Source organism: Canis aureus, chromosome 11, assembly GCF_053574225.1.
Source record: "Canis aureus isolate CA01 chromosome 11, VMU_Caureus_v.1.0, whole genome shotgun sequence".
NCBI lineage: Eukaryota > Metazoa > Chordata > Mammalia > Carnivora > Canidae > Canis > Canis aureus.
The window spans coordinates 59433442-59458577 of record NC_135621.1 but is presented as its reverse complement, the minus strand read 5'-3'; the positions used below and the strand labels follow the sequence as shown (position 1 = coordinate 59458577).

The window sequence follows — 25136 nt, the reverse complement described above, 5'->3', positions numbered from 1 at the left end:
CAGTGAAGCCTCAGATGACCACAGCCTGGCTAACATCTTGATTGCTGCCTTCTGAGAGACTCTGAGATAGAGCTACTCTGCTAAACCATGCCTAGATTCCTATCACACAGAAACTATGAGGTTAAGTTTATTGCTTAATCCATAAATTTTGAGATAATTTGTTATGCTGCAAAAGATAACTCATGCACTTGAGGAATCATCTTGCAACTAGCAAGAACAAACACCAAACTGAAGATAAAGAGAGGGCTATGAGGGTCACAGAGAAATGGGACTACAGCCCTTATTACAGCACCCCTGCAGCCCACTTTATATCTAGTTCTCCATAGTTACATAAGCCAATAAGTAAGTGTCCTTTATTTTTAAGTCATTTTGAGAGAGGTTTCCAATACTTGCAAAGAAAAGTTGGCTAATGCAGAATTTATTGAGGGGACTCAGTACCTTCAAATGTGACTTTCAAACCACCCTGATCTCTGCCCATTTGCTCATATAGCAGCCCTTTGTCTCTGCTCACTTCATTCTTACAAAACTTTTCAAGCCTCACCTTTTCTGATCTGATGACCACTGCAAGAAGGTTTCTAGGCAATCTCAATCCAGACAGTACTTCTGCTGTCATTTCTGTTCATTTGGCACTTGTAATACACTCTCCCATCTTTGATGAGTATATGTTTATCTAGATTGTAACCTCCTTGGGCAGCCCTGGTGGCGCAGCGGTTTAGTGCCGCCTGCAGCCTGGGGTGTGATCCTGGAGACCCGGGATGGAGTCCCGCATCGGGCTTCCTGCATGGGGCCTGCTTCTCCCTCTGCCTCTCTCTTGCTCTCTCTGAATGAATAAATAAACAAATCTTAAAAAAAAAAAAAAAAAGATTGCAACCTCCTTGAAAGTAGGAACCATTTTTATATACTTTTAATTCCTATGGTACATACCATAGAAGGCACTTGTTAAATATTGACTGTTTGATTGACTCCATCAGTCAGGATTCTTGATGCAAAAGTTGGCTTGGAATCTGAGATCTTCATTCTGGTAGGTCAGATGCCAAGATACCTACTGGAGAAAAAGGAATAATCAGAAGAAAGGAGGAGGCTGCCATTTTGCTGGCCTATATTTTCTCCATTTCATCCCTTGCACACACAATAATGAAGGATTTTAAAGATGCTACTTGATTCCTAACAACATCATCTCATAAAACTTTCTGCATGTTTGAAAAGGATGGCAAGCTGTCCAGGTAAGCCATGGTCATTACATACATTTTTGGAACATATGTAATGTCCGTTCTAAACAGTCTGAATTCAGAGTACAACTTCCAACCCTTAACAACATTCTGGGCAGCTCCCGCAGTTTTGAAATGACTATGTTAAAGAAATCTAGTCCTGGGACGCCTGGGTGGCTCAGCAGTTAAGCGTCTGCCTTCAGTCAAGGGCATGATCCTGGAGACCCGGCATCGAGTCCCACATCAGGCTCCCTGCATGGAGCCTGCTTCTCTCTCTCTCTGCCTGTGTCTCTGCCTCTCTCTCTCTGTGTGTGTGTGTCTCTCATGAATAAATAAATAAAATCTTTAAAAAGAAAAAAGAAATCTAGTCCAATTTAAAACTTCACTTGCAGCTCCTCCCTTTCTGTAGGTCAGACATTTGTGACTAGGACCCGGACTAGTCTTCCCCTCCACTTCTCTGCCCTTCTCTCTAGAGTGATGAGCTTAAAGTTTGGAGCGTCTAGTAGAAGCAGAGATAGAAAGGGACAAGTGTCTATTTCAGTGCTGCATTGTGGCCTTCTCTTAGCTGATGCTGCTTATTGGCCTCTGGGCGGCAGAGTCCTGGGATCAAGTCCCATATCGGGCTCCCCACAGGGAGCCTACTTCTCCCTCTGCCTGTGTCTCTGCCTCTCTCTTTCTCTCTCTCTGTCTCTCATGAATAAATAAGTAAAATCTTTTTAAAAAAATAATAGGGGAAGGAGTGGAAGTATATGGGAACTGTTACTTTCTGCATCTCTGCAAATGGTCCTCAGGGCACCTTCAAAGGGGAAAACACAGTACTTTCTACTAAGCCAAAGACACGACTCTAATAACATGTCCATCTCCACTCATCTAGTGAAAAAGTGGATAGGACATGAGGACTGGTTCAGTCTCAGATGATGATGGGCAGGGGGCAGGGAGGAGGTTTCTGGGGGGAAACAGTTTGTCTGACTCATCATCACATCCTGCAGGTGATATTTCTGGTCCCCAATATTTAGAATATAGTGTACTTTATCCTTAGCTTTGCTCCCAGTTGCCAATTGCCTACTCAACACTCTGAAACCCATAGCAAATAAAGGGAACTTAAGTCTGTTGGAAAAAAAGACAAGATTCTTGCCTCTCCTTGTCAGCATGAGCTAGCACAATACTATTATGGTAGTCTTAATTCTCCATATTTTCTCACCTGCAACATGAGAATACTATTTACTTGATTAATCAGTTTCATACACAACACAAGCTAAAAACATAAGATCATGTTAATTTTATTCAATATTTATCTTGTGTCTCTGGAAGAGCATTCAGTGAAAAAAATATGCCAGTTTCTTAGCACTGATTTACAATCCCAGCTTGTCATGTATTATGTATAAGGTTTTAGGACTCTTGTAAGACTTCAATGTGATCATGCATGAGGAGGTCTTGGCATAGAGCAAGTACTCAATTAATATTATCCATCATTATTATTATCATCTCTGTGACCTTAAACAAGTCATTTAAGCTCTCTGAGTCTTCATTCCCTCATTTTTAATTGAGGATAATAATGGAGTTTTGAAGATTCTATAAAATCATGTTATCTGGAAGCAATTGTAAATTTCTTTGTAAATGTTAGATATTGTCTATGAAACAAGAACATTGGACCTTTAAAGTATTTTCCTCTTCTAAAATGCTATGCAAGGACGCCTAAGTGGCTCAGCGGTTGAGCATCTGCCTTCAGCTCAGGGCATGATCCCAGAGTCCTGGAATCTAGTCCCATATTGGGCTCCCCGCAGGGAGCCTGTTCCTCCCTCTGTCTGTGTCTCTGCCTCTCTCCGTGTGTCTCTCATGAATAAATAAATAATTTTTAAAAATAAATTAGATAAAATGCTATGCATTTATTATTTGGTATTATGAAGAAGAAAAGAAAAATGTTCACTTTGCAATAGAGTGTGTTGCAACAAAAGCTGTCTCATTCTATCCATGAACTCACAATTTCCACAGAGTGTAGGAGACTGCTCTTCTCTTCTATTATTCTTTCAATTTTTATCTGTTCCCCAAAATATTTCACTTCTTCAATGTATACATTTCAAGCACCTTCACATAACTTAAAATGGAAAGGAAATTACTTAAGAGGCAGTGGAAAAGTACCAAAGGATCGGCCAATAAAACTTAGTCATAGGGGTGACTTATTCCAATTTCTAACATCTAAGACACTGGTGGGAAATTTTCTTTCTTCCATCCTGCTTTCAAATATGAACATTAATGCCATCACAGAGATATTAACTCTACTTTAGAAATTCCAAATCTTACCATATTCCTTGACTGCTGAATACAGCATAAAGTATATTCAAAAACTAAAGCTTTTTTTTAATCTATTTAATTTACATTCTTTGGCCAATCTGTCAAAAATATCTGGACTGCTCAGCCAACTGAAATTTGAAAGAACTGTAAATCTAAGTGCAATCTTTAAGTAAGAAATTGAAACAAACTCTACTATGTCTGCCTTTAAGGAATAAAATAGTAGTTAACATATTTGGGCTACTTAAGACATTCAGATTCACAATTATTTCTAATCATTAAGCTTTAAAATGGGAGGTTTTCTTGACAACAGAATCAATATCAAGTTTGAAAGTTGGAGCTTCACTGAAAATTTGCAAGTGGCTCTATCTATCAATCAAGCGAAATAAATGGTCTGGACATATTTACTTGGCTCTTATTAATTTGAGAAGGGTCATTACACACACTTTTTATTTAATACATGAGATTCCTTGGGAGGAGAGAAGCAGAGCAGATAAAGAAAATGTGATTCAAAAAAAAAAAAAAAGAAAATGTGATTCAGGGATGCCTGGGTGACTGAGTGATTCAGTGTCAGCCTTTGGCTCAGGGCGTGTTCCTGGGGTTCTGGGATCGAGTCCCACATCAAGTTCCCTAAGAAGAGCCTGCTTCTCCCTCTGCCTGTGTCTCTGCCTTCTCTGTGTCTCTCATGAGTAAACAAATAAACTATATATATATATATATATGGTTCAGTGAAGGTCAGTGACTTACTCAAGATCATAGGAACTGGTAAAACAGAAAGGAAAACATGGGTCCTCCTGATTCCCAGCCCAGGGACCCTCCCACCACAACAGGCTGTTTTAAAAATCCATGGAGTTGGGGCAGCCCGGGTGGCTCAGCGGTTTAGTGCCTTTTTTGGCCTGGGGAGTGATCCTGGGGATCCAGGATCGAGTCCCACGTCAGGCTCCCTGCATGGAGCCTGCTTCTCCCTCTGCATGTGTCTCTGCCTCTCTCTCTCTCTCTCTCCTTCTCTCTCTCTCTGTGTCTCTCATGAATAAATAAATAAAATCTTAAAAAAAAAAAACCATGGAGTTCTTTGAAATCCCAAGAGAAACATCTTACCTATCACTCTGCCATTTATAAGTTAAAATCGTGTCAGTTAAAATCACTCAAGATCATGTCTAGCATGGAAAAGTGCTTACAACAGTTTTCATTTGCTCATTCAGTCATTTCAAAACTATTTGTTGAGGATACACAATGTGTCCAGCATTGTGCTGGCACTTGGAATGCAGTTGTGAATAAACTAGACGTGGTTCCTACAGTTTAGTCATGGAGATAGATACTACTCACATAATCACATAGGAAATATATCACTAAGAACTAGAAGTAAGTCCAGAATGAGTACACCATGCTTTGAAAGTGTTTAACAGAAAGACCTAGCCTCATCCGAAGCATCAGAGGTGGCTGGGATAGGAGAAATGGGTGGGGAAAGAAGGAGTATCCTAGACCATGGAAGGACACACAAGTCCAAGTGGATCACATCTATAGAAGCCTTGAGGCAAGAAGGAAAATCGAACATAGTTTATGACAGCAATTTTATTTAAGCAAAGGGAGGAAAGTCTAGCAGGAAATGCACCAAATCATCTGTGATATTTTCTTTTGGAGAGCAATTGGCAAAGTTCATTTTCTTATTTATGCTTTATTGAAATGTTCCAAATTTTCTACAATGAAAAATACAAGTTTTGTGATCTTAGGTGAAACTCAGCCTAAAGAGGTGGGAAAGAGCTGACTAGAAAATCTATCCCAAAAGGTCCCTGAGTGAGAAGGGAAAACAGAACTCTCCCAGTCACTCTAGGCCAGAAATCCAGGAGCTGAAGTGTGAAGCTGAAAGTAAACAGCACAAGAATATAATTAGCACTTTGGTGATTTAAGAGGTCCCCAAATACTCAAAATGTATAAAGCTGTGAATGAGAAGGAACAAATGTGTATTGAGCCCTCTTATGTGCCAAGCACTATCCTACACTCTTTATGGCATTTCCTGGGAACTGTAGTGTACAGATAACAATGCTTTATTTCTACAATTTACCCACTGATTGTGTTCCTTTCTCTCACACTAAACCCTATGAGATGTGTATTATAATCCCATTTTACAAATAAAAATGGAAGTGAGATTTAAAGAGAGGTTAAGTAATTTGCTCAAAGCCAGACATCTATTAGGTAGGATAGTTAGAATCAAAAGAAAAGTCCTGTTTGACTCCAAAGGAGTCCCTAGGACTCCTGTCACCTGTGTAAATGTGATGGAGATTGTTTACATTAAGATTTTCCCATAAGAATTGGGGAAAGGAGGATTCCTGGGTGGCTCAGTGGTGAGCGTCTGCCTTTGGCTCAGGGCGTGATCCTGGAATCTGGGATTCAGTCCCACATCAGCCTCCCTGCATGGAGCCTGCTTCTCCCTTTGCCTATGTCTCTGCCTCTCTCTGTGTGTCTCTAATGAGTAAATAAATAAATTCTTCAAAAAGAAAAAATTGGGGGGAGTGAGAAGAATAATTAAATTTTTATTGGGAAAGTGAAGCAAATTAACTCATGAACAATTAAACTAAGCTATGTTTCTAAGACCAAAACCAAATTAAAAGAGGCCTGTGTCTCTGCCTCTCTCTCTGTGTCTCTCATGAATAAATAAATAAATCATTAAAAAAAAAGAATTGGGGAAAGGTATGATTATGGTTGTTTTGTTGCTAGCCAAAGATGACAGGATTGTGCTGGCAGGATGGTAAAGCTTATTATTTCTAAACACATAGTGCCAGGGTCTGCTCTAAATACATTAGAAATCCTGTCTAATTTAATTCTCATAACAAGCATATGAGATAGGTATTATTATCCCATATTTGCAGATAAGGAAACTGAGTCCCAGTGAGGTTAAAAAAAAAAAAAAAACAGTTTGCCTAATATCACACAGAGCTGTCACTCGAAGCAGGTAAGGTGGATCTAGAATCTGTAGGCTTAACCATTGAACTACACTTCCTTCCTAAATTCTCTTTTTTTTAATACTTTATATGAGAGAGAGCATGAGAGCATGCTTGCAAATAGAGGAAGGGGCCAAAGGGGAGGGAGAGAGAACCTCAAGCAGACTAGGCACTGAGCATGGTGCCCCAGGCAGGGCTGACCGGGCGATCTCTTGACCTTGAGATCCTGACCTCAGTGAAACCAAGAGTTAGAAGCTTAAATGACTGAGCCACCCATATGTCCCTCCTTACTAAATTCTTAACTGAGGGATGCCTGGGTGGCTCAGTGGTTGAATATCTGCCTTCTACTTGGGGTGTGATCCCAGGATCCAGTATCTGAGTCATGCATAGGGCTCCCTGCATGGAGCCTGCTTCTCCCTCTGCCTATGTCTCTGCCTCTCTCTATCTCTCATGAATAAATAAATAAAATCTTTGGGAAAAAACAATCCTTTTTTTTTTTTTGAAAAAAAACAATTCTTAACTGACTCTTGGTTCCCTCTACATGTGAGTGATCTATTTTCACAACTTCCATCCATTGACTGGTGAAAGACAAGTCCCTTTAGAGGCTTGAAGCAGGTAGAAAACCACTCTGACACTGGCTGCCCTTTGTCTAAAAAGTCTGAGACGTAGCCTGGGGGAAAATGCTCTTGATTCTCAGAATGAAAACCGAACAATAATGTTGAGGCTCTCATTGCCCAAAAGCAGCTCGCTTTGTAAAAACAAAGTGTCCATCCTAGTGGTTCTCAAATTGTAGCATACATCAGAATCAGAGAGCTTGTAAAAAAAAAAAAAAAAAATGCAGATTGCCAGGCCCTACCTCACAGGTTCTGACACAGAAGGTCCAGGGTGGGGCCCAAGAATCTGCATTCTGACAAGTTCCCAGGTGATGCTGGTGTTGCTGATGGGAAGACTGAGGATCCTTGGCACAGCCTCACAGAGGGCAAGACTCACAGGACTATCAGCACCCTGCATCTAAGCCCTAAAACTGAGAGTTCCTTTCATCCTGGCCACCCATTGCCTTCAATAACCTGATTCCTGAGTAAGTGAATGAAGAAGGAACAATACCTCTCAAAACTGCAACGAACCAGGACCGGAAGTGTTTGCTGAAGAAAACTGATTTTTAGGTGGTGGAAGTTTCCATTTTTTTGTTTTATTTTGTTCTATGGTTTGGTTTGGTTTGTAAGGGTTTCTGATTACTATGTCATTCAGGTAATTATCTTTAATCTGAAAGTAAAAACAAGACACACCTAAGGTTTAAAATATTAAGATTATATTAATCCTCCAACCTGTCTGTTCACCTACAAATGTACAAAATAAAAATTCCATTTTACTTTTTGAGTTGCAAAGTCCCAAACCCAAAATGGTGACTTAAGTAACAACCGAGCGCCCTCTGGTGGGAATGAAATTCTACATTGTCCAAAGGCTGCAGGAGTGTTTCCTTTGCTAAATAATAACAGATTTTCATTACTATTTGAACCCTTTGAAATTGGTGAATGCGTTGTGTATTGAGGATACATATAAAGAAATAGATTGACCAGAGGAGATTTTGAAAAGAACCATTGTGAAAACAGAAGGAAGCTAAATTTTAGATAACATTGATTTAAATCAAATCTGTTACTCCTCAAATTTTTACCCACTAGGTTTAGCTCCACTGATGATTCTTGTATAAATCAATTACTATGATGATGACAGAAAATATTTGTATTGACATTACAGATTCCAAAGCACCAGAATAACATGCTAATATGCATAACTGGGATTCTAGTAAAGTCTTAAAATTATCTCAAGTTATAAATATTCTACTGGTCTCACTTGAAAATGCCTATGACTGAATATAAAAAGTAGTGAAAGGGAATAAAGGGAAAAGGAGAAAAAATAAGTGGGAAATATCAGAAAGGGAGACAGAACATGAGAGACTCATAACTCTGGGAAACGAACTGGGGGGGTGGAAGGGGAGGGGGACGGGTGGTAGGGGTGACTGGGTACCGGGCACTGAGGGGGGCACTTGATGAGATGAGCACTGGGTGTTATTCTATATATTCGCAAATTGAACACCAATAAAAAATAAATTTATATTAAAAAAAAAACAAAATGCCTATGACTTTTATTGAAGTTATCAGCCTTGTTTCCATTTATCTGACATTTTATAAAGCTATCTTTTGTATTTTGTAAAGTGTCCTGACCCACTTCATGGACCTCTCTAAATTCACAGCACATACCTATAGGTTCAGAGCTAGGCATAAGGGATTTAGCTCAGGACATCTTTAAAATATTAATCGAGTTCAGGAGGTAATCTCTAGATTTTGAACAGATGCTAATAACCACCAGCTGGATTTTTATAACATGACATCGATGATTTCTTACCAATCCTTTAGTCCATCAGAAGAGCCAGTAAAAATTTTGAATGAATTGTATTTTTGAACGTAGTAACTGAATTAGACTTATATTTTGCATTTCCCTTCTTTTAGAGTTCTAATAATAGCAGCTACTGTTTTTTTTTTTTTAGCAGCTACTGTTTATTGAATGCAAACTATGTGCTATTATTCACAACCTTACTGCATTAATATTCTCACTATTTTCATTTTCCAGTTCAGGAAATTCAGACTTACGGTGGTTAGAACACTTACTCAAATGTACACAGCTAATAAAGAACACAGCAGAAATTTAAAACCAAGAATTCTTAACTACAATCTTAACCAGTATGGCACACTACTTCCTTCCCTTTTTAAAAAATCTCTTTGCCTGTAACAAAGGAAAAAACAAGTAGGGACACAAGTAGTTTTTCTCTTTAAAGCTGCCCCTAGTACTTTAAACACACATAATCTTTATAATCTGTTTCTCTGTTAGGCTCCTTCATTTCAATGAGTCAGCATCATCTTCTCAATCCCTTATAATCCAACCATTTATAACCTTTGACCTGAGCCTCACTCTCAAATGCAATGAGTTACTCAATCCTTTTCACTGCTGGTCTCCTCCTCTCCAGATGCAGCACCCTGACTGTTCTAATCTGGCTTCAATCTCACTGCCTCTATTTTGTCTCATGTAATTCCTGAGATCATTCTCCCCAAAGCATAGCTCTGCTAGCATCTTGCCCAAGCCCAATGCCCATTATGCACAGAACCTGAAAGCTGTTCATGACCTGGCTCCAAACCACCACTTCAACCATATCCCCATTATCAGGGTTTTTAACAAACTTTTTACTCTAGTCACAAACAAGAAGTGTCCATTGTTCTCAAACAATACCCTCAAAGTGCCTTGCCTTTGCTTGGACATTTCCCTCCCATCATATCCCTAAATGCAAATGTTACCATCCCTTCAAGGCCTAAATAAAACACCACCTTCTTTATGATTCCATCTTTCCTGATTCTGCAAACTAGAAATTCTTTCTGCTTCTCTGAGGTTTATTTCTACTTCCTCTGAGCCATTTGTTATTTCTGGCCTTGTGTTACAGGACAAATCCTTGTGGGTGGTTGATAAGTATCTCAAACTTTGCACAACCAAAATCGACATCATCATCTCTCCCATTCTAAACTTTTCAGAAACCTGGGAGTCATCCTAAATCCTCTTCCCTCATCCTCACCCCTACAGTAAATCAGGGCCAGATTTTGTACTCCCCAAACATCTCTTGCATTTCTTGCATTTGCTCCCACTGAGTACTCTTATAATGCCACCTCATCGATCATAGAACCGTAGCAATTAGTGTCTACTCTCTTCTTGTATCTGGTCTTACTTATTTCCTTAAATTCATCCTCCACATCATCATACAAGACATCTCTTGGAAATTCAAAACTCCACATGACTCCCCTGCTTAACTCCATCTATAGTTCTCTACTGCCCACAGAGCATGGTCCAAGATCCACAGCAGAGAAGCTTCCATCCTGTATTCTGTATCCTACAACTTTCCACCTTCACTTTCAGTTGAGTAACAGCAAACTGATTCTAATTCCCTGAAGACACTGGTATTTTACACTTCTCTGCCTTTGCTCTGCCTGGATTGGCCTTCCCTTCAGCACTCCTTTTGCAGGGCTTCTGTGTTGCATTACTCTTGCCAGCAATAGTCCCAGCCACCCTCAGTCCCTCTTCTGTACCTAATGAAGTCATACCAGTTGTTTTGGTTCAAAATTCAAATTTCATCTTTCTGGGATCCCTGGGTGGCGCAGCGGTTTGGCGCCTGCCTTTGGCCCAAGGCGCGATCCTGGAGACCCGGGATCGAATCCCCCGTCGGGCTCCCAGTGCATGGAGCCTGCTTCTCCCTCTGCCTGTGTCTCTGCCTCTCTCTCTCTCTCTCTGTGTGTGTGACTATCACAAATGAATAAAAATTTAAAAAAAAAAAATTTCATCTTTCCCAGAAGCTTCTCTGGACTTCTTCAGTAGTCTGTGCACATGGCTTCCATTACCACATCTTGCCATGGATTAAAAAGATCATCCAGTTATATGTTTGTCCCTCCCATTACCAGGCTTGAGGGCAAAGACTATGACTTTTTTATCTTTGTAGCTCTGACTTCTAGCCAGTGCCTCACACATTCAATAAATGTTGGTTAAATTGAAATGCTATTTCAATTATGAAATGTTGGTTATATTCATGCTATTTCACTTGCAGGACTGTGACTTACTAGAGAGGAGGAATTCTGGCTTACAGTACATATCTTTATATTCTCATAGTCATTGTACACAAAGCTGACCGAGTATCAGAATATCCTGGAGAGCTTCTTTTTAAATCCAAGTTACCTGGAATTGAGCATTTTATAAAGGTGATATATCACATCATGGAGGGGAGGTACAATAGCAACCATTTCCCCAAAAGTGCTAATTTTCATAACATATATAATGATATAATGTAATTAATAGTTTGATAATTTGATTGTGATAGAGAGCTAATGCTGAGTGAGTAGAGAAAATGTGTATGTGACACAGAATCACTTAGCTGGAATGGGTGGCTACTCTCTTGGCATGTCCAATATTTATTTACTTAAGTATACATTCACTCTGATGTTAACTTTGGTATTTGTGTGGTGTGCTGTAAACAACAAAATTACCAGGTCAAGGCCAAAGAGTAAAAAGGAAAATGAGGCTCTGGAGTGAGTGGAATGTAAAGAAAATGAAGTTTGTTTTGTCAGTTTTTGTATAATTTATTATTTTTAGCATCTAATAACTAAATGCATTTATATTTAAATTCCTTTATTATTGAAATCCCTGCAGCAAAAATAACTTGGTTATTGCCCATCTAAAACTCTAACTCCTAATTTCCTTTTTCTACTGAAACAATTGTTTTGATAACATACTTTAGTGAAAAGTATCTTAGGAATGATGCTATTGAGTTATAGCAGAATAGGTTGTATTTTTAAAAATAGCATTGGAATAACTAGCTGACCAAATGGAGCTTAGACTAGAGGAGAATAAAATCATTAAAAAACACGAACATGACCAAACCCGAATTCATCTTTTTTCCCCAATTCTGACTTTCTTCACACCTCTCTAGGAGAGGCACAATTGCTCACATCTCTCTAAACCAAGCATACTATATCATATGTAACTCTTTCCATACCCTCTCCCCAATATCCAGTGTGTCACCTAATCTCATCAATTCTACCTCCTAAGCATCTCGTGAATCTGTCCACTCTTTTCCAACGACCTCCCAACACCCCGGTTTATTTTTTTTAAGATATTTATTTATTTATTTATTTATTTATTTATTTATTTATTTATTTATTTATTCAGAGAGAGAGAGAGAGAGGCAGAGACACAGGCAGAGGGAGAAGCAGGCTCCACACAGGGAGCCTGATGTGGGACTCGATCCTGTGTCTCCAGGATCACACCCTGGGCTGCAGGCGGCGCTAAACCGCTGTGCTACCCGGGGCTGCTCCCAACACCTCAGTTTAGACCTCCATCATCTTATGACTCCTAACTCTGGGAAATGAACAAGGGGTAGTGGAAGGGGAGGTGGATGGGGGGGGGTTGGGGTGACTGGGTGACCGGCACTGAGGGGGGCACTTGACGGGATGAGCACTGGGTGATATGCTATATGTTGGCAAATTGAACTCCAATTAAAAAAATAATTAAAAATAAAAAAGACCTCCATCATCTATCTCATAACCGGATTTCTGTAGTAGCCTCCTAAGGAGTCCATTTCCCTAAATCCTTGTGCTTTTCCAATGCATTCTTATAAACCAAATATCAGCCAGAAGAAATATAGGTGGAAAAACATATCAAATAAACATACAAGCATGAACAAAATGATCAAGACAGAAGTCTTTAAGATACTAAAAATAGCTCTTCTGGCTGAAATCCCCACTTCTCACAGATATTCAAACTTCCATGAAGTTTCTATTGTCAGCCCTTTCTGTTTTTCCTCTCGCTAGGATATCTTTTTAAAAATACTGGAAAAATGAATTTGCATCATCCTGCATCCTTTCTAATCTGTTTTTTATGATATGCAGAAATTTCTGCACTAAGTCTCACAAATAATTTCTTTCAAAGAATTATCTGCATCTACTTTAAAACTCAAAAACCCAGTATTTATTATTTTCTTTCTTGTAGCAACCTTTTTTTGGAGACTGTACAAATACTACACTCAGGTTATTTCTTGAGTGCGTGAGAATGGTAAGATAGCAGAAAATATTGGAAAAGAAGAATAAGTATCTCAAAATGTTATCTCACTATATTTCTATGCCTCCTTGCAAATTCCTCAAGAGAAGACAGTCTTCCATATTATCTGAATTCCCCCATAATACATTACTCATGAATTTATATTAGGCCAAGTCTTTACGGCCATGTTCCCCTATTCTTTATAACTAAGTAAAATAACAAATATGAAAACAGCATGGAACCTATATACCCAACAGGCTCAATAAAAATCATTGTTGAAGATGAACCCTAATACTCTGAGTACCGTATCTGAATTTACTTCTTTATCAGAAGGGGTTACAATTTGAATGTACATATGATATGGAGAACGAAGGTAAAAGGAAATGTAGATAAAATTAAATTTCCTTAGAACCTGCAGCCCATTGACAAATACTTTGACAGGCAGAATATAGCATTCCTCCAGGAACCCCAAATCTTAGTGTTAATGCTTTGCTAGAGGGAAAAACAACATTATCTTGACAAGAGCTCCTTGGCCTCTAGTATCCTGTGAGTTTTCTCTGGCATATGAAAGTCCCTTTGGAAACTTTGTCTTCACCTCCCCCAATTCCAAAGTATATAATCAGTTGCTCCTCCCCAATCCCAGGGCAGCTCTTTCTGCCCACCGGTCTTGTCCCTGTGCTATAATAAAACCACATTTTTTGCACTGAAAATGTCTCAAGAATTCTCTCTTGGCTGTCAGCTCCAAACCCCAATACTTCCACATCACATAGAATTTAATTCATACAAATATATCTTCCTAACAATTAAAGTAATCAAACTTTACAAAAGACAAAGACTCAAACTAAAATTTACCATAAGAAAATATTGGGGGGTGGGACGCCTGGGTGGCTCAGTGGTTGAGCATCTGTCTTAGATCAGGGCATGATCCCAGGGATCGAGTCCCACATCAGGCTCCCTGCATGGAACCTGCTTCTCCCTTTGCCTATGTCTCTGCCTCTCTCTGTGTGTCTCTCATGAGTAAATAAATAAAATTAAAAAAAAAAAATTGGGAGGAGTGAGAAGAATAATTAAATTTTTATTGGGAAAGTGAAGCAAATTAAGTCATGAACAATTAAACTAAGCTATGTTTCTAAGGCCAAAACCAAATTAAAAGAGGCCTAATGAGAACTAGGTTGCAGCCTAAAAGAAATCTCAAATGCCCTCTTCACCCTGGCATTGATGTAGGGAATGGTTGGGATTTGGAGCTGATGGCCAAGAAAGCATTCTTGAGACATCTTTGGTGCAAAGAGCTGGTTTTATTAAAGCATGGGGACAGGACCTGTGGGCAGGAAGAGCCACACTAGGGTCATAAGGAGTGGCCTATTATATACTTTCAAGTTGGGAGGGGGTTAGGGACAGTAAAATTCTCTCAGGAATTTTGGAAGCAAGTTTTCCAGGACCTTGAGGGTGCTAGTTATTGTTAGGAATATTACTAGCTATTGTTGGGTTATTATCGTCTAATAAAACCTTAATCATGAAACACTTCTGAGGTACATTGGTGGTCATATGCATAGGGGACGACTGCCAACATACATCTTGGAGGGTAGAGATAAAGGAATTTTCCAAGGGTATTTTGATATGTTAAAGTAGACTCACAGGATCCTGAGGGGCAGCTAAGATTGCTTTTTGTGCTCAGCAAAGTATTAACATCCAGAAAACTGAGTTCCCAGAAGAATGTCACTCTGCCTGTTTCAAGGACTTGTCAGTGGGCTGTAGGCAGTAAGGAATTTTAATGTTTTTCTTTTGCCATTGTTTCCCACATCAGTACTGCCTTGCTAGGAGTCCATGAGAGTCTGTATTTTAAAGGGCAAAAATGTGCAGGCATTTGCAACAGAAATTGCTGTTTTCTTACATAATAGTATATGTTCCATAAATGTTTAGTGGAAATGAGAATGATGCATATTGCAAGCAGGAAAAAAAAAATAAAGATTGTTAAAAGGAAGAGAATATGCAAATGCAGGTGTCCAAATGGAATTTTTATGAACTTGTTAATTTTTGAAAGTTTTGTGAAAGACTGAAAAAGACAAAATATTAAAGCTAATATTACTGCTCAGCTTCAAAGCCTCCTCCTCTTTTAGAAGACTGATCCCTGTGTACAACCACAAAAGAAGTTTTATTTTAAATGAAAATATTTCAAGAAAGTGTAAACATTTCAAAAACCCTGAACATCATCTCTTTAAAACAGAACAAAGCCATGAAAAGGTAAAAGCTCGTGATTTTAATGAGGGTTGACAATGATAATGGAAAGCTACCTTTCATACAATAGTCTGTTCATTGGTGATAGCTCAGGCCTGTCTGCTAAGCCACCTATTTCATAACCAAAACAGAGTAAGTGGATTTTAATACAAAACCTTAAGTGATTCCACAACATTCTAAATTTCGACCGATACCATCATCTTATACAATGACCCAAAACCCAAATGTATGGATTGCTTCTCTCCAGAGGAAACTTTTATGTTAGTTGTCAAAGAAAGAAGGAGAAAATTGGTTAAAGGATGGTTTTATGCTCTTCCTGAGCAAGTATTAGTCAGCCAATTCCAAAATCAAATCAAAGACATAATTACCCTGTTAAAAAAAAAAAAAGAACAAATTTAAGAAGAGAAAATATTAATATGGTCTGAAATTCCCAGTAGCATAATCAACCAAAAACAAGTCCAAAAATTTCCTCCAAATTTTAATCCATGTTAATTACAAATGACAAATATATTTAATATAAACCATAATAGTCTGAACTAATTTGACTGAGCATGCAGTGCAGCGTTGGCAAGGTCAGGCTTTTGTGTTCAATTAACTGTTCATTTAAGCTGACTTTAAAGAAACTGTTTTGTGAGAAGGAACAATGATCCCACTATCCCTAAGAACAACTAACTGACATTAAAATTTAAATAATCTAATTCAGGTTACATTTCATTAGACTCCTAAGGACACACAACTCATGCAAAAGTCTACTTGTAAATTGATTCTATTCATCACAATTCTGTAACACTTTCTCTGAGCCAATTTGCACAATGAATTGAAGGTATCAGGAGTGTGGCCAGTACAGGAAAATCCATCTACTAGGGAAAATGACCATGACTAGTGGTGGTAGAAGAAACAAATAACCACAATGGTGATAGGAGGTGTCTTGACACATAGGGCGATACCCATAGACCGAGGGCCTGAATACCAAAACCTAGCTGTTATAAGGTATGAAAAAATTAAGGGCGATCCCCTCATTGAAGCAGATCTCTTCTTTCTGATTCTCTTTTATTGGAATGGAAGAAAATCTCAGTAACCTAAGAAACAAAGATAGGCTGAAGGGGTTTTCACTATTCCTAATTCTTGTCCAAATATGTAGGAGCAAGTATTCTCCATGCATTCATTACCTAACGTGCTCCTACCCTCTCCCTGCAGGTGAGAGTTTTCAGTTTTTCAAATAACTCAGAACCTCGAAACAGCTCAGGTCACTTGGTTCCTGGGGAAGATTTTTTTTTAAAGATTTTATTTATTTATTCATGAGACACACAGACACACACACAGAATCAGAGACACAGGCAGAGGGAGAAGCCGACTCCGTGCAGGGAGCCTGAAGTGGGACTCAATCCCAGGTCTCCAGGATGAGGCCCTGGGCTGAAGGTGGCGCTAAACCACTGAGCCACCCAGGCTGCCTCCTGGGGAAGATATAGAAGAGATGCCTGCTATCTATATCAGCAAGACTGGGTGCGCATTCCAGAGGATGGAACTATTCTAAACCGTTACTGCTTTCCTCAGAGCAGAAAATAAGAAGTCAGTCATGGAATCTGCCAGTCACAGATTTCTTAATGAATATATAGTAATGAGGAAGAGGTGTTTTCTTGAGCTTTTCCTCTACCTACTCATTTCAGTCCTGAGGTCTGCAAATTAAACTTAAAAAAGAGATCAACAGGAGAAAAGACATACAAATCTTATCAATGTTAATATTTTTACATGCATAGCAGCTTCATAAAAAAGAAGCAAAAGCCGAAGGAAGTAGATTCAGGGGTTGTACATTTTAAGAAAGAGCAATCAATTGTAAAAATAATAATAATAATAATAAAATTAAAATAAAGCCGCCAGACAAAGTAACGGAGGTTTGGATTTCTTGAGGTGATACTCTGTGGGAAAATGAGAAGGAAATACATGATGGAAACTAATGGATGACTTATTTTAGTAAGGTATATTTATGCAGACTCATCTTAATGCCAACCCTCCATCTCTGGATAATGGTCACGCTCCTCATCCTGGTACAGTAGATGGCATGAATCTATTTTAGGGGAAATTTTACAAAAGGAAAGGGAATGTTATGCTCTGCTTTAAGGCAGATAAGAAGAGGGCAGAGAGGGACGCCTGAGTGGCTCAGCGGTTGAACGCCTGCCTTTGGATTCCCGGGTTCAAGTCCCACATTGGGCTCCTCGCATGGAGCCTGCTTCTCCCTTTGCCTGTGTCTCTGCCTCTCTCGCTGTGTGTCTCTCATATAAATAAATAAATAAATAAATAAATAAATAAATAAATAAATAAAATATTTAAAGAAGAAGAAGAATTCAAGTAGACTTTTTAACTAATCACTAAGGGCTGAGTGTGGACTAAAACCCCTTGGGAACTGCAGACACAGGAATTCACAACATCTCACAGACTCTCCTTGGATTTCACTGAGTACTCATAAAAAAGACTAGGGTACAAGCAAGACTCCCGAGAAAGATGCATGCCTGGGGCAGACACACAGTAGCCACTGTGGAGAAAGCAAAAGCCCTATCTAGGATATCTAGGATCCTATCTAGGATTCCTATCTCTCCATGGTAATCAAAGCTTTATGCAGTATGGAATGTGACAAATGCTGTTACTCCTAAGGCACTGTGAAAACCCACTGCATGTGGAGGAAGGACAGAACATAACTTTTTATCCCTGGCCCAGAATTACAGCTGGGAGAGGGGCAGGTGCACTAAGAATCCAGGGATACAGTACTTTCCTAAAACCAAGGGTTAGTCGGAACAGCAGAGAATAGCATGCCCCTCACCTCCCACCTCCAGGGTAACAAGCTTCTCCTAACAGGTAATGGTGGTCTACTGCTAGGAGAGAGGCCAGAGCATGCTCTCAGAAGAGCAGTACAAAGGGAAGCAAGGAGCAGAGGGCACACTCAGAGGAGTTCTAAAGAGAATTTAATGAAGAGACTATTTGTAGAGGGTAAAGCTGATTCTGGAATGAACAATGAAGAATGGTGAAGGCACTGAGTGATGACCAATAGTAGGAAATTCTGAAGACTTAGAGTGGCAAGAAGAAACAGAATAATTGGAGTGATAGCTAGAGCCAAACAAGCAGGACAACCTGGCAAATGATGCAATGATAGGTGGTTGTAGTCACTGCTACAGCATACAGAATTATGGTTTTATACTTTTAGTTTCTCTTTCACCTTACCCTCTGATCTCCTGCTGGTGTCTCTCATTGGTTAACCCAACCAAAAAAAAAAAAAAAAAAAAAAGAGCCAGGGAGGTGGATGTATTAACCATACATCATTCCCAAAAGGGCACAGAGAAGAGCCAAGGGTATGGGTGGAGTGGGTGCAAATGGAAAATACCCAGCATAATACAACCTAGCTTGGCTGTTGCATCAATGCTGGCTCCATCTCCATAGCCTTGGCAGCCTCTTCCTCCTCAGGACTCAGACCTGGGCATTCTCTTTTATCTCTACCATGTTTCTAAGTGATTAAAGCATTTCTGTGGCTTACCATATCACTGGTATGCTGATTACTCTTATATTTACACTAGTCCTTTCCTTTGTGCTCAGATCCAACTGTCTTGACAGCTGCTCTCAGGTGCCTCAGACACTGCATTTCTGATCCATCTAAACCTGTTAGTAGTCTTAATTTACACCTCCCAGTATCCAATTCATCAACAAGTTCTATTAATTCCAACACTAAAATATATTACAAATCTCTCCATCCTTTCTCCTTGTCACCCTTGCCATCACATTACTCCATTTCTACACCTCTCTGTTATCCTCCTCCAATCCGTTCTAGACTCAGCTTCCAGACGGATCATCTTAAAATATAGACTATGTCATGCCACTTCCCAGTTTAAACTTTCCAGTGTATCCCTCTCCTACTTCATCTCCACCACACTCCTACTTACTACTCTCTAGCCACACCAGCTTTTCCAAGTCCTCACAGAAGTCAAATTCTCTCCCAACTCAGGGACAATCTACCCCCACAACTCACAGCTCTCACCTGCCCCCATGTTTCAGAACCTGTCTCTTTTTCATCATTCAGGGCAGCTTAAATGTCTCGGCAGAGAGTTTTTCCCTGACTACCTTATTTTCTTCCATCCCATTCTTCTCTGTCTTCTCACCTGGTTTATTTCCTTCTTACTACTAATCACACTCTAATTTTTCTTTTCATTTCTTTTGTTGTGTTTTTGTCATTCTCTCATACTAGACTTCAAGCTCCATAAAGAAGGGATTACTACGTCCATGACTGTCTTGACACACCTATATCCCCTGAGCCTAGCGTGGTGCCTGGCATAAAGCAGGTATTCCATGGGCCAGAGACTATGCTAAGTTACATAAAAATAAGAGTGTACTTAAATCTGCCTAACAACCCTAAGAGGTAGATTTTTTTTTTATCCTTTTCACTTTTTTTTTAAATTTTTTTATTTATTTATGATAGTCACACACAGACAGAGAGAGAGGCAGAGACATAGGCAGAGGGAGAAGCAGGCTCCATGCACCGGGAGCCCAATGTGGGATTCGATCCCGGGTCTCCAGGATCGCGCCCTGGGCCAAAGGCAGGCGCCAAACCGCTGCGCCACCCAGGGATCCCTCCTTTTCACTTTATAAGTAAGGAAACTGAGACGTAGTAAGGGTAAGCAACTTATCAAGTCACATGTTTAGGAGGCGGCAGGTGAGATTTGAACCTAGACAATCTGATGCCAGAGCCAGCACTTTTAACCACTGTACAATACATACTCCCACACTCATTTCCATGGATGGAAATAAATGACTGTATAAATTAATTAATAAAGTGTTAAGATAGACATAGACCATACCCACAGGTCAGTGTGGGGAAGTCAGAGGCTAGTATTGAAGTCTTCCAGTAGTAAGATCTGAAAACTGATTGTGCCAGACTGACACACTGGAGAGAATATGTACCAAGAACACAGAATCATCCATACAAAGACACAGAGGCAGGAGAGAAGGTTGTATGTTAAAGGGGAACAAGTAGCTCAGTTTCCTTGAAGTATAAAATGAGAGGAAGGAAGAAAATACGTAGTAAGTAAAAATAGATGAAGCTATTAAATAAGGACAGTTTATAGTCAACACAAAACACAGATTAGAAAGTGACTGAAGAAAATTAATCAGAATGGAGACACAATTAGGTTTGCAATTTAGAAAGATCCCTCTGGCTACACTCCTTCAAGAGAAAAAAAACTTCATGGACCCCCTTGGTGTCCACTGATATTTTGTGTACAAATATGTAAGAAGACACAAAGTCCTTTATCTTGTGCCTCTTATACAGTCATAAAGCTAAAATAATTGTATATACTTTATAAATCAAACTACAAACCAAATTAAATTTTATTAACAGTAATTTAATGCAGTGATGCTTTACTTAAATAAAATTGCTACTCAGAGCTGGCAGTGCTATTAAATATTTTGATGCACATTCATCGGAGTTTAAAAAAGAGAAAAGAAGATCTGAGAAATATTGCTGGTAGATTTATTTATTTATTTATTTATTTATCCTCACTGAACTTTTGTTTTAATGGGTCTCAAAATTCTGTGACAGATTTTTGGTCATGTTTCCATTAAAAAGTACTGATTTTGGGGATCCCAGATGTTTGGAGCCAGGGGGTCTTGGCCTAGAGAAGTCTGTCTCTGCTAGTCTAGAATATGCATATGAAAGCTTTGTCAGTCATTCTTATCTAGTCCTTCCTTAGATGTTATCTATTCTAAAGGAATCATTAAGTCTTTGTCCCTTACAAGTGGGAAATATACTATTTGCAGGTATAAGGTGGAGGTGCAGGTCCTAGCAAGAATGGAAGCAGGGAAAGGAGCAAAAACCATATTTTTATATAGTCCTTCAGTTTCCCTATCTCACAACCACAAGATTTTAAGCATTTTATATTTCTGTTCCTGTGTTAGTCTTAAAATGCTTTATGTAGAGACTGCTTTTAGGCAAACAGGGTAAGCAATGGAATGTAGAAAGGGCCCAGAGCAACCCCTGGCTGAATATAGACAGGCCAATGGGGCCTAAGTAACCAATGGGCTACCTACAACCAGCCACAGTTACCAAAAAAGTGAAAATTCCATATATTGTCACACCTTTTCACCTTCCCCCTTTAAAAACAGACCCTACTCACTGCCTCCTTCCACAGTCTTTTCTTTGTTGTTCTGCTGGCCACCCAAGTGCAGTGTATTCAGTAAACTTCTATCTCCTACGTTCTGCCTTGTGTGAATCTTTTTACTGCCCATGTCACCAGCTTCCACCCAATCATTGCCCCACAATTGGGGGCCCCCATCCAATCAAGAGAGACACCAAACAATATAAACAGCCTGGATCATCTTAAGACTATTTCATAACAAATTTCAATACCCACATTTGCCTTTAAATTTATGAAACAATTACTACCATATCAATTATTTTGGGTGGGTGTGAGGAAACAGGGGGACTTAAATATTGTTTTCCAGTATTTCCAGCTGGACGAAAGCTTAACAGATCCATGGAGCTCTACAGGAAAGAGGGTTGTTTGGTATTTCAAATGGAGGAAACTAGATGGAAAATTAAGAAAAGGGTGGTGAATAGCTGCCGTCTATTGAGCGCTGACAATGTTGCCAGGTATTGTGATAAACATCTTACATCCTCTGTCGTATTTGATCTTAACAAAAACCTTAGAAGATTTATATTAGTATCCATTTTTATAAATGAGGAAACAGACTTAAGAGAGAGAGAGAGGGTCAAACAACTAGGAAGTGGCAGAGTTAAAACTGGGACCACTCAAGACCAAATTTATGTTCTAAACTATTAGGCAAATCAACACCACCTGTTTGAAATGATTAACTAGTACTTAAGTGCTTTACCAAAAGAAGATTTAGTATTCTTAGTTTATAAATCCAAAGTCATGCTTGTATTATGGCAAGTAGATTATGATAAATTCGTCATTAGGACAGGTTTCAATAGGTTGGTCAGGAAAACACTGGTACCAGGAGTTAAGCCAACTGTAGAGAAAGAGGTAAAAAAACTTCAACACTAAGTATCTGGCAGCCCCGGTGGCTCAGCTGTTTAGCGCTGCCTTCAGCCTAGGGCCTGATCCCAGAGTCCTGGGATTGAGTCCCACGTCGGGCGCCCTGCATGGAGCCTGCTTCTCCCTCTGCCTGTGTCTCTGCCTCTTTCTCTCTCTCTCTCTCTCTCTCATGAATAAGTAAAATCTTAAAACACACACACACACTAAATATCCCTAGCTGTGTTGGTAGTAATCCTTTCTATTGACATGGAAATTCCAAATCAGTGCTAACAGCTCCTGGAAACCAAGGTGCCAGGGAGCTACTTTACCATTAAAACATTCATGTGTTTCAAGTTCAAATCCTTAGTTCTTAAAACCACGTTGGATTTTGTGGTTTGGATTTCTCAGAGGAAGGAGATTATGACTTAAAAGAGAACTATGACCCTCATAATAATAATAAAAAATTATCATTGGTTCATACAAGGAACTATATAAAGATGTTCTAAGACAGGATTAAGAGGGATGGGAGAGATTTCTTTACCCCCGGAACATTTATCAAATTCCAAAAACTATTTTTCTTCATCTTCCAAAACATTTCTTTTAAATAGTAGTTGGCATTTTTCATTTAATAAGAGTTGGTTTAAAGAACAGTAATATTTGGTCAAAAGGGGCAGAGAGATGAATTGCCAAATATTAACAAGTGGAAATGAAGATGAATAACAAATGAGGTCAAAGATAACCTAAAATGATGATATAGGTCAATAAGAAATGAAATTCACTTACTAGAAACAAATTTACATAAACCTTCACAAGAATATTTGTGTGAAATTTATAAAATAAAAAACAGGGCAGAGGAGGGGGAGACCTCTTTCCATGGTCCACTACACAAATTGTCCTCTAATTCTCAGTTCACAGAAGCCACATAATAATGTGTTGTCTGATGGCTTCTATTATTACTATTTACATCCTTCTAGGACTTCCTTTCATACTACGATAGCACACACACAAAAGGCATTAACTTTCCAATTGCCTTTCCCCGGCGGATGCTCAAATAGGAAAGATCGGTTGTCACGATTTGCGTTCAAATAGGCTTGACCCTCTCTAGTCTCCGTAGAAGGCGACTTGGGTACCGCGGCCACGGGTTCCCCCGCCCCCAGCACCGCGGAAACGAAACTGCCGCAGGCCCCGCCCCGCGCCTGCGGAGCGAGCCAATCGGGGTGCAGCCCGCGGTGGTCGCGTGCCGGGTGTCATGGCGGCCTGCAGGCGTTGCTGCTCGTGCCTCCGGCTCCGGCCGCTCCGCGAGGGCCCCGTCCGTCTGCCAGGGCGGGGTCGGGCGCTCACCCAGTTGCAGGTGCGAGCACTATGGAGTGGCGCGGGGTTCCGAGCTGTGGCCGTGGACTTAGGCAGCAGGTAAGGAGCAGTTTGCGTTCTCTGTCATTTCCAAGGCGCCCTGCCCCGGCAGCCCGAGGGGCAGTCACCCACCAGGCTAGGAATCCGGCAGCGCAGGTCTCTTGCCCTTCTTTATCCCAAACCTAAATGCCAGATGTCCCGTTCTGGGTTTGAGTCTGTCTCCCGGCCCCTCCCCCTTCCCGCGCCGTCTCAGCCTCGTGTCCTTTGCTCCTGTGTCCTCCCTTTCACCCTGTTCCGGCTTCCTTGACTCAGCTGCGTCTGTCCAGCACGACTTTCATCCCCTTTATTTGCCGGCATTCCTGGAAGTGGGCAACATTCCACTTCAGGAGGAGTGGACGGGGGATGCTTAGGTCATCCAGTCCGTTTTATTGCCGAAATGCAGGGCCAATTTGACCTTAGGTAGTAGGAAGGGAAGGAAAACGTAGGTTTATTGGACGCTAGGAATGTGACACATACTATAAACCTGCACTAAAGGTGCTTTTACCCCATTTCATACTTAAAACAGAGGCTCCAAAGGGGTAACGTTCTCAGAGTCACCTACTTTGAGACTCAGTGGATTTTGTATTTCTTTCCAAACCTATACTTTTTCCATGTGTCCGGTTGCCATAATTCACATCTAAAATTACTTTTTAAAAATTTTTAAAAAGATTTTTATTTATTCATGAGAGACAGAGGCAGAGGGAGAAGCAGGCTCCATGCAGGGAGCCCGACGTGGGACTGGATCCCGGGTCCCCAGGATCAGGCCCTGGGCTGAAAGCGGCGCTAAACCGCTGAGCCACCGGGGCTGCCCTAAAATTACTTTTTAAAAACGGATCATTTTTAGAGTGAATGAAATTGCTAATGCTTACTTTATATATCTACATTTTTTTAAAATGTACTTTAAAATTTTTGACCCTACTTTGTACGAAAAGCTGAAAAAAATCTGCCATTGATTAAAGGTCTTCCTTTCTAACTTACTGAATGACTGATCCTGAACAAGTTGCTTAACTTTTTTTGTCGCAAAATGAGAAGACTGGTCTACGTTAAGGGTTAGATTTTTCAGTAAGGGGCCAGATAGTAAATACTTAAAGCTTTGTGGGCTACATACTGTCTGTTACATACATGTGTGTGTTTACAAAACCTTTAGAAATATATAATAAAAATTATCTGAAAGGCTGTACAGAAGCAGGCTATATAGTTTGTTGATCCCTAGACTAGATCTCTAAGGCACTTTCCACCTCTGGCATTCTTTGATTCTGATTTTTTGAGGGAGAGAATCTCTTCCATTTTTCAATGACTTAATAGTCTTTGAAGAAATACCTCAGAACCTGCTGTGTGCTAAATGGACTCTTTTAAGGGTCGCAAAGCAACAGTATTAGCTCCTGCCTTCCAAATTTTCCATAAATAATCTACTTTAAATATTTCATTTATAGTCAACC

The 25136-nt window shown here is 39.8% G+C and overlaps 1 protein-coding gene and 2 long non-coding RNA genes across 6 annotated transcripts in view; 1 reads left to right on the top strand and 2 right to left on the bottom strand.

Annotated features, from left to right (window-relative positions):
• Positions 1 to 25136, bottom strand: part of LOC144324173 (uncharacterized) — a 164945-nt gene that overhangs the window by 88224 nt on the left and 51585 nt on the right. For all 3 annotated transcript variants that reach the window (XR_013389584.1, XR_013389582.1, XR_013389583.1), the window contains one exon: positions 925 to 1045. This is a non-coding gene — a long non-coding RNA (uncharacterized LOC144324173). The remainder of the gene's footprint in view (positions 1 to 924; positions 1046 to 25136) is intronic.
• Positions 5089 to 24118, bottom strand: LOC144324175 (uncharacterized). The gene is made up of 3 exons (XR_013389587.1): positions 23092 to 24118; positions 7541 to 7699; positions 5089 to 5357 (listed from the first exon to the last, which is right to left on the bottom strand). It is a non-coding gene; the product is annotated as an uncharacterized LOC144324175 (long non-coding RNA).
• Positions 23525 to 25136, top strand: part of PNPT1 (polyribonucleotide nucleotidyltransferase 1) — a 50612-nt gene continuing 49000 nt past the window's right edge. Inside the window, exon 1 of one of the 2 annotated variants that reach the window (XM_077915446.1) lies at positions 23525 to 23718. In XM_077915446.1, the coding sequence (XP_077771572.1) occupies positions 23558 to 23718 (161 nt within the window). In that variant the 5' untranslated portion in view covers positions 23525 to 23557. The remainder of the gene's footprint in view (positions 23719 to 25136) is intronic. The other variant, XM_077915445.1, reaches the window with a different exon arrangement.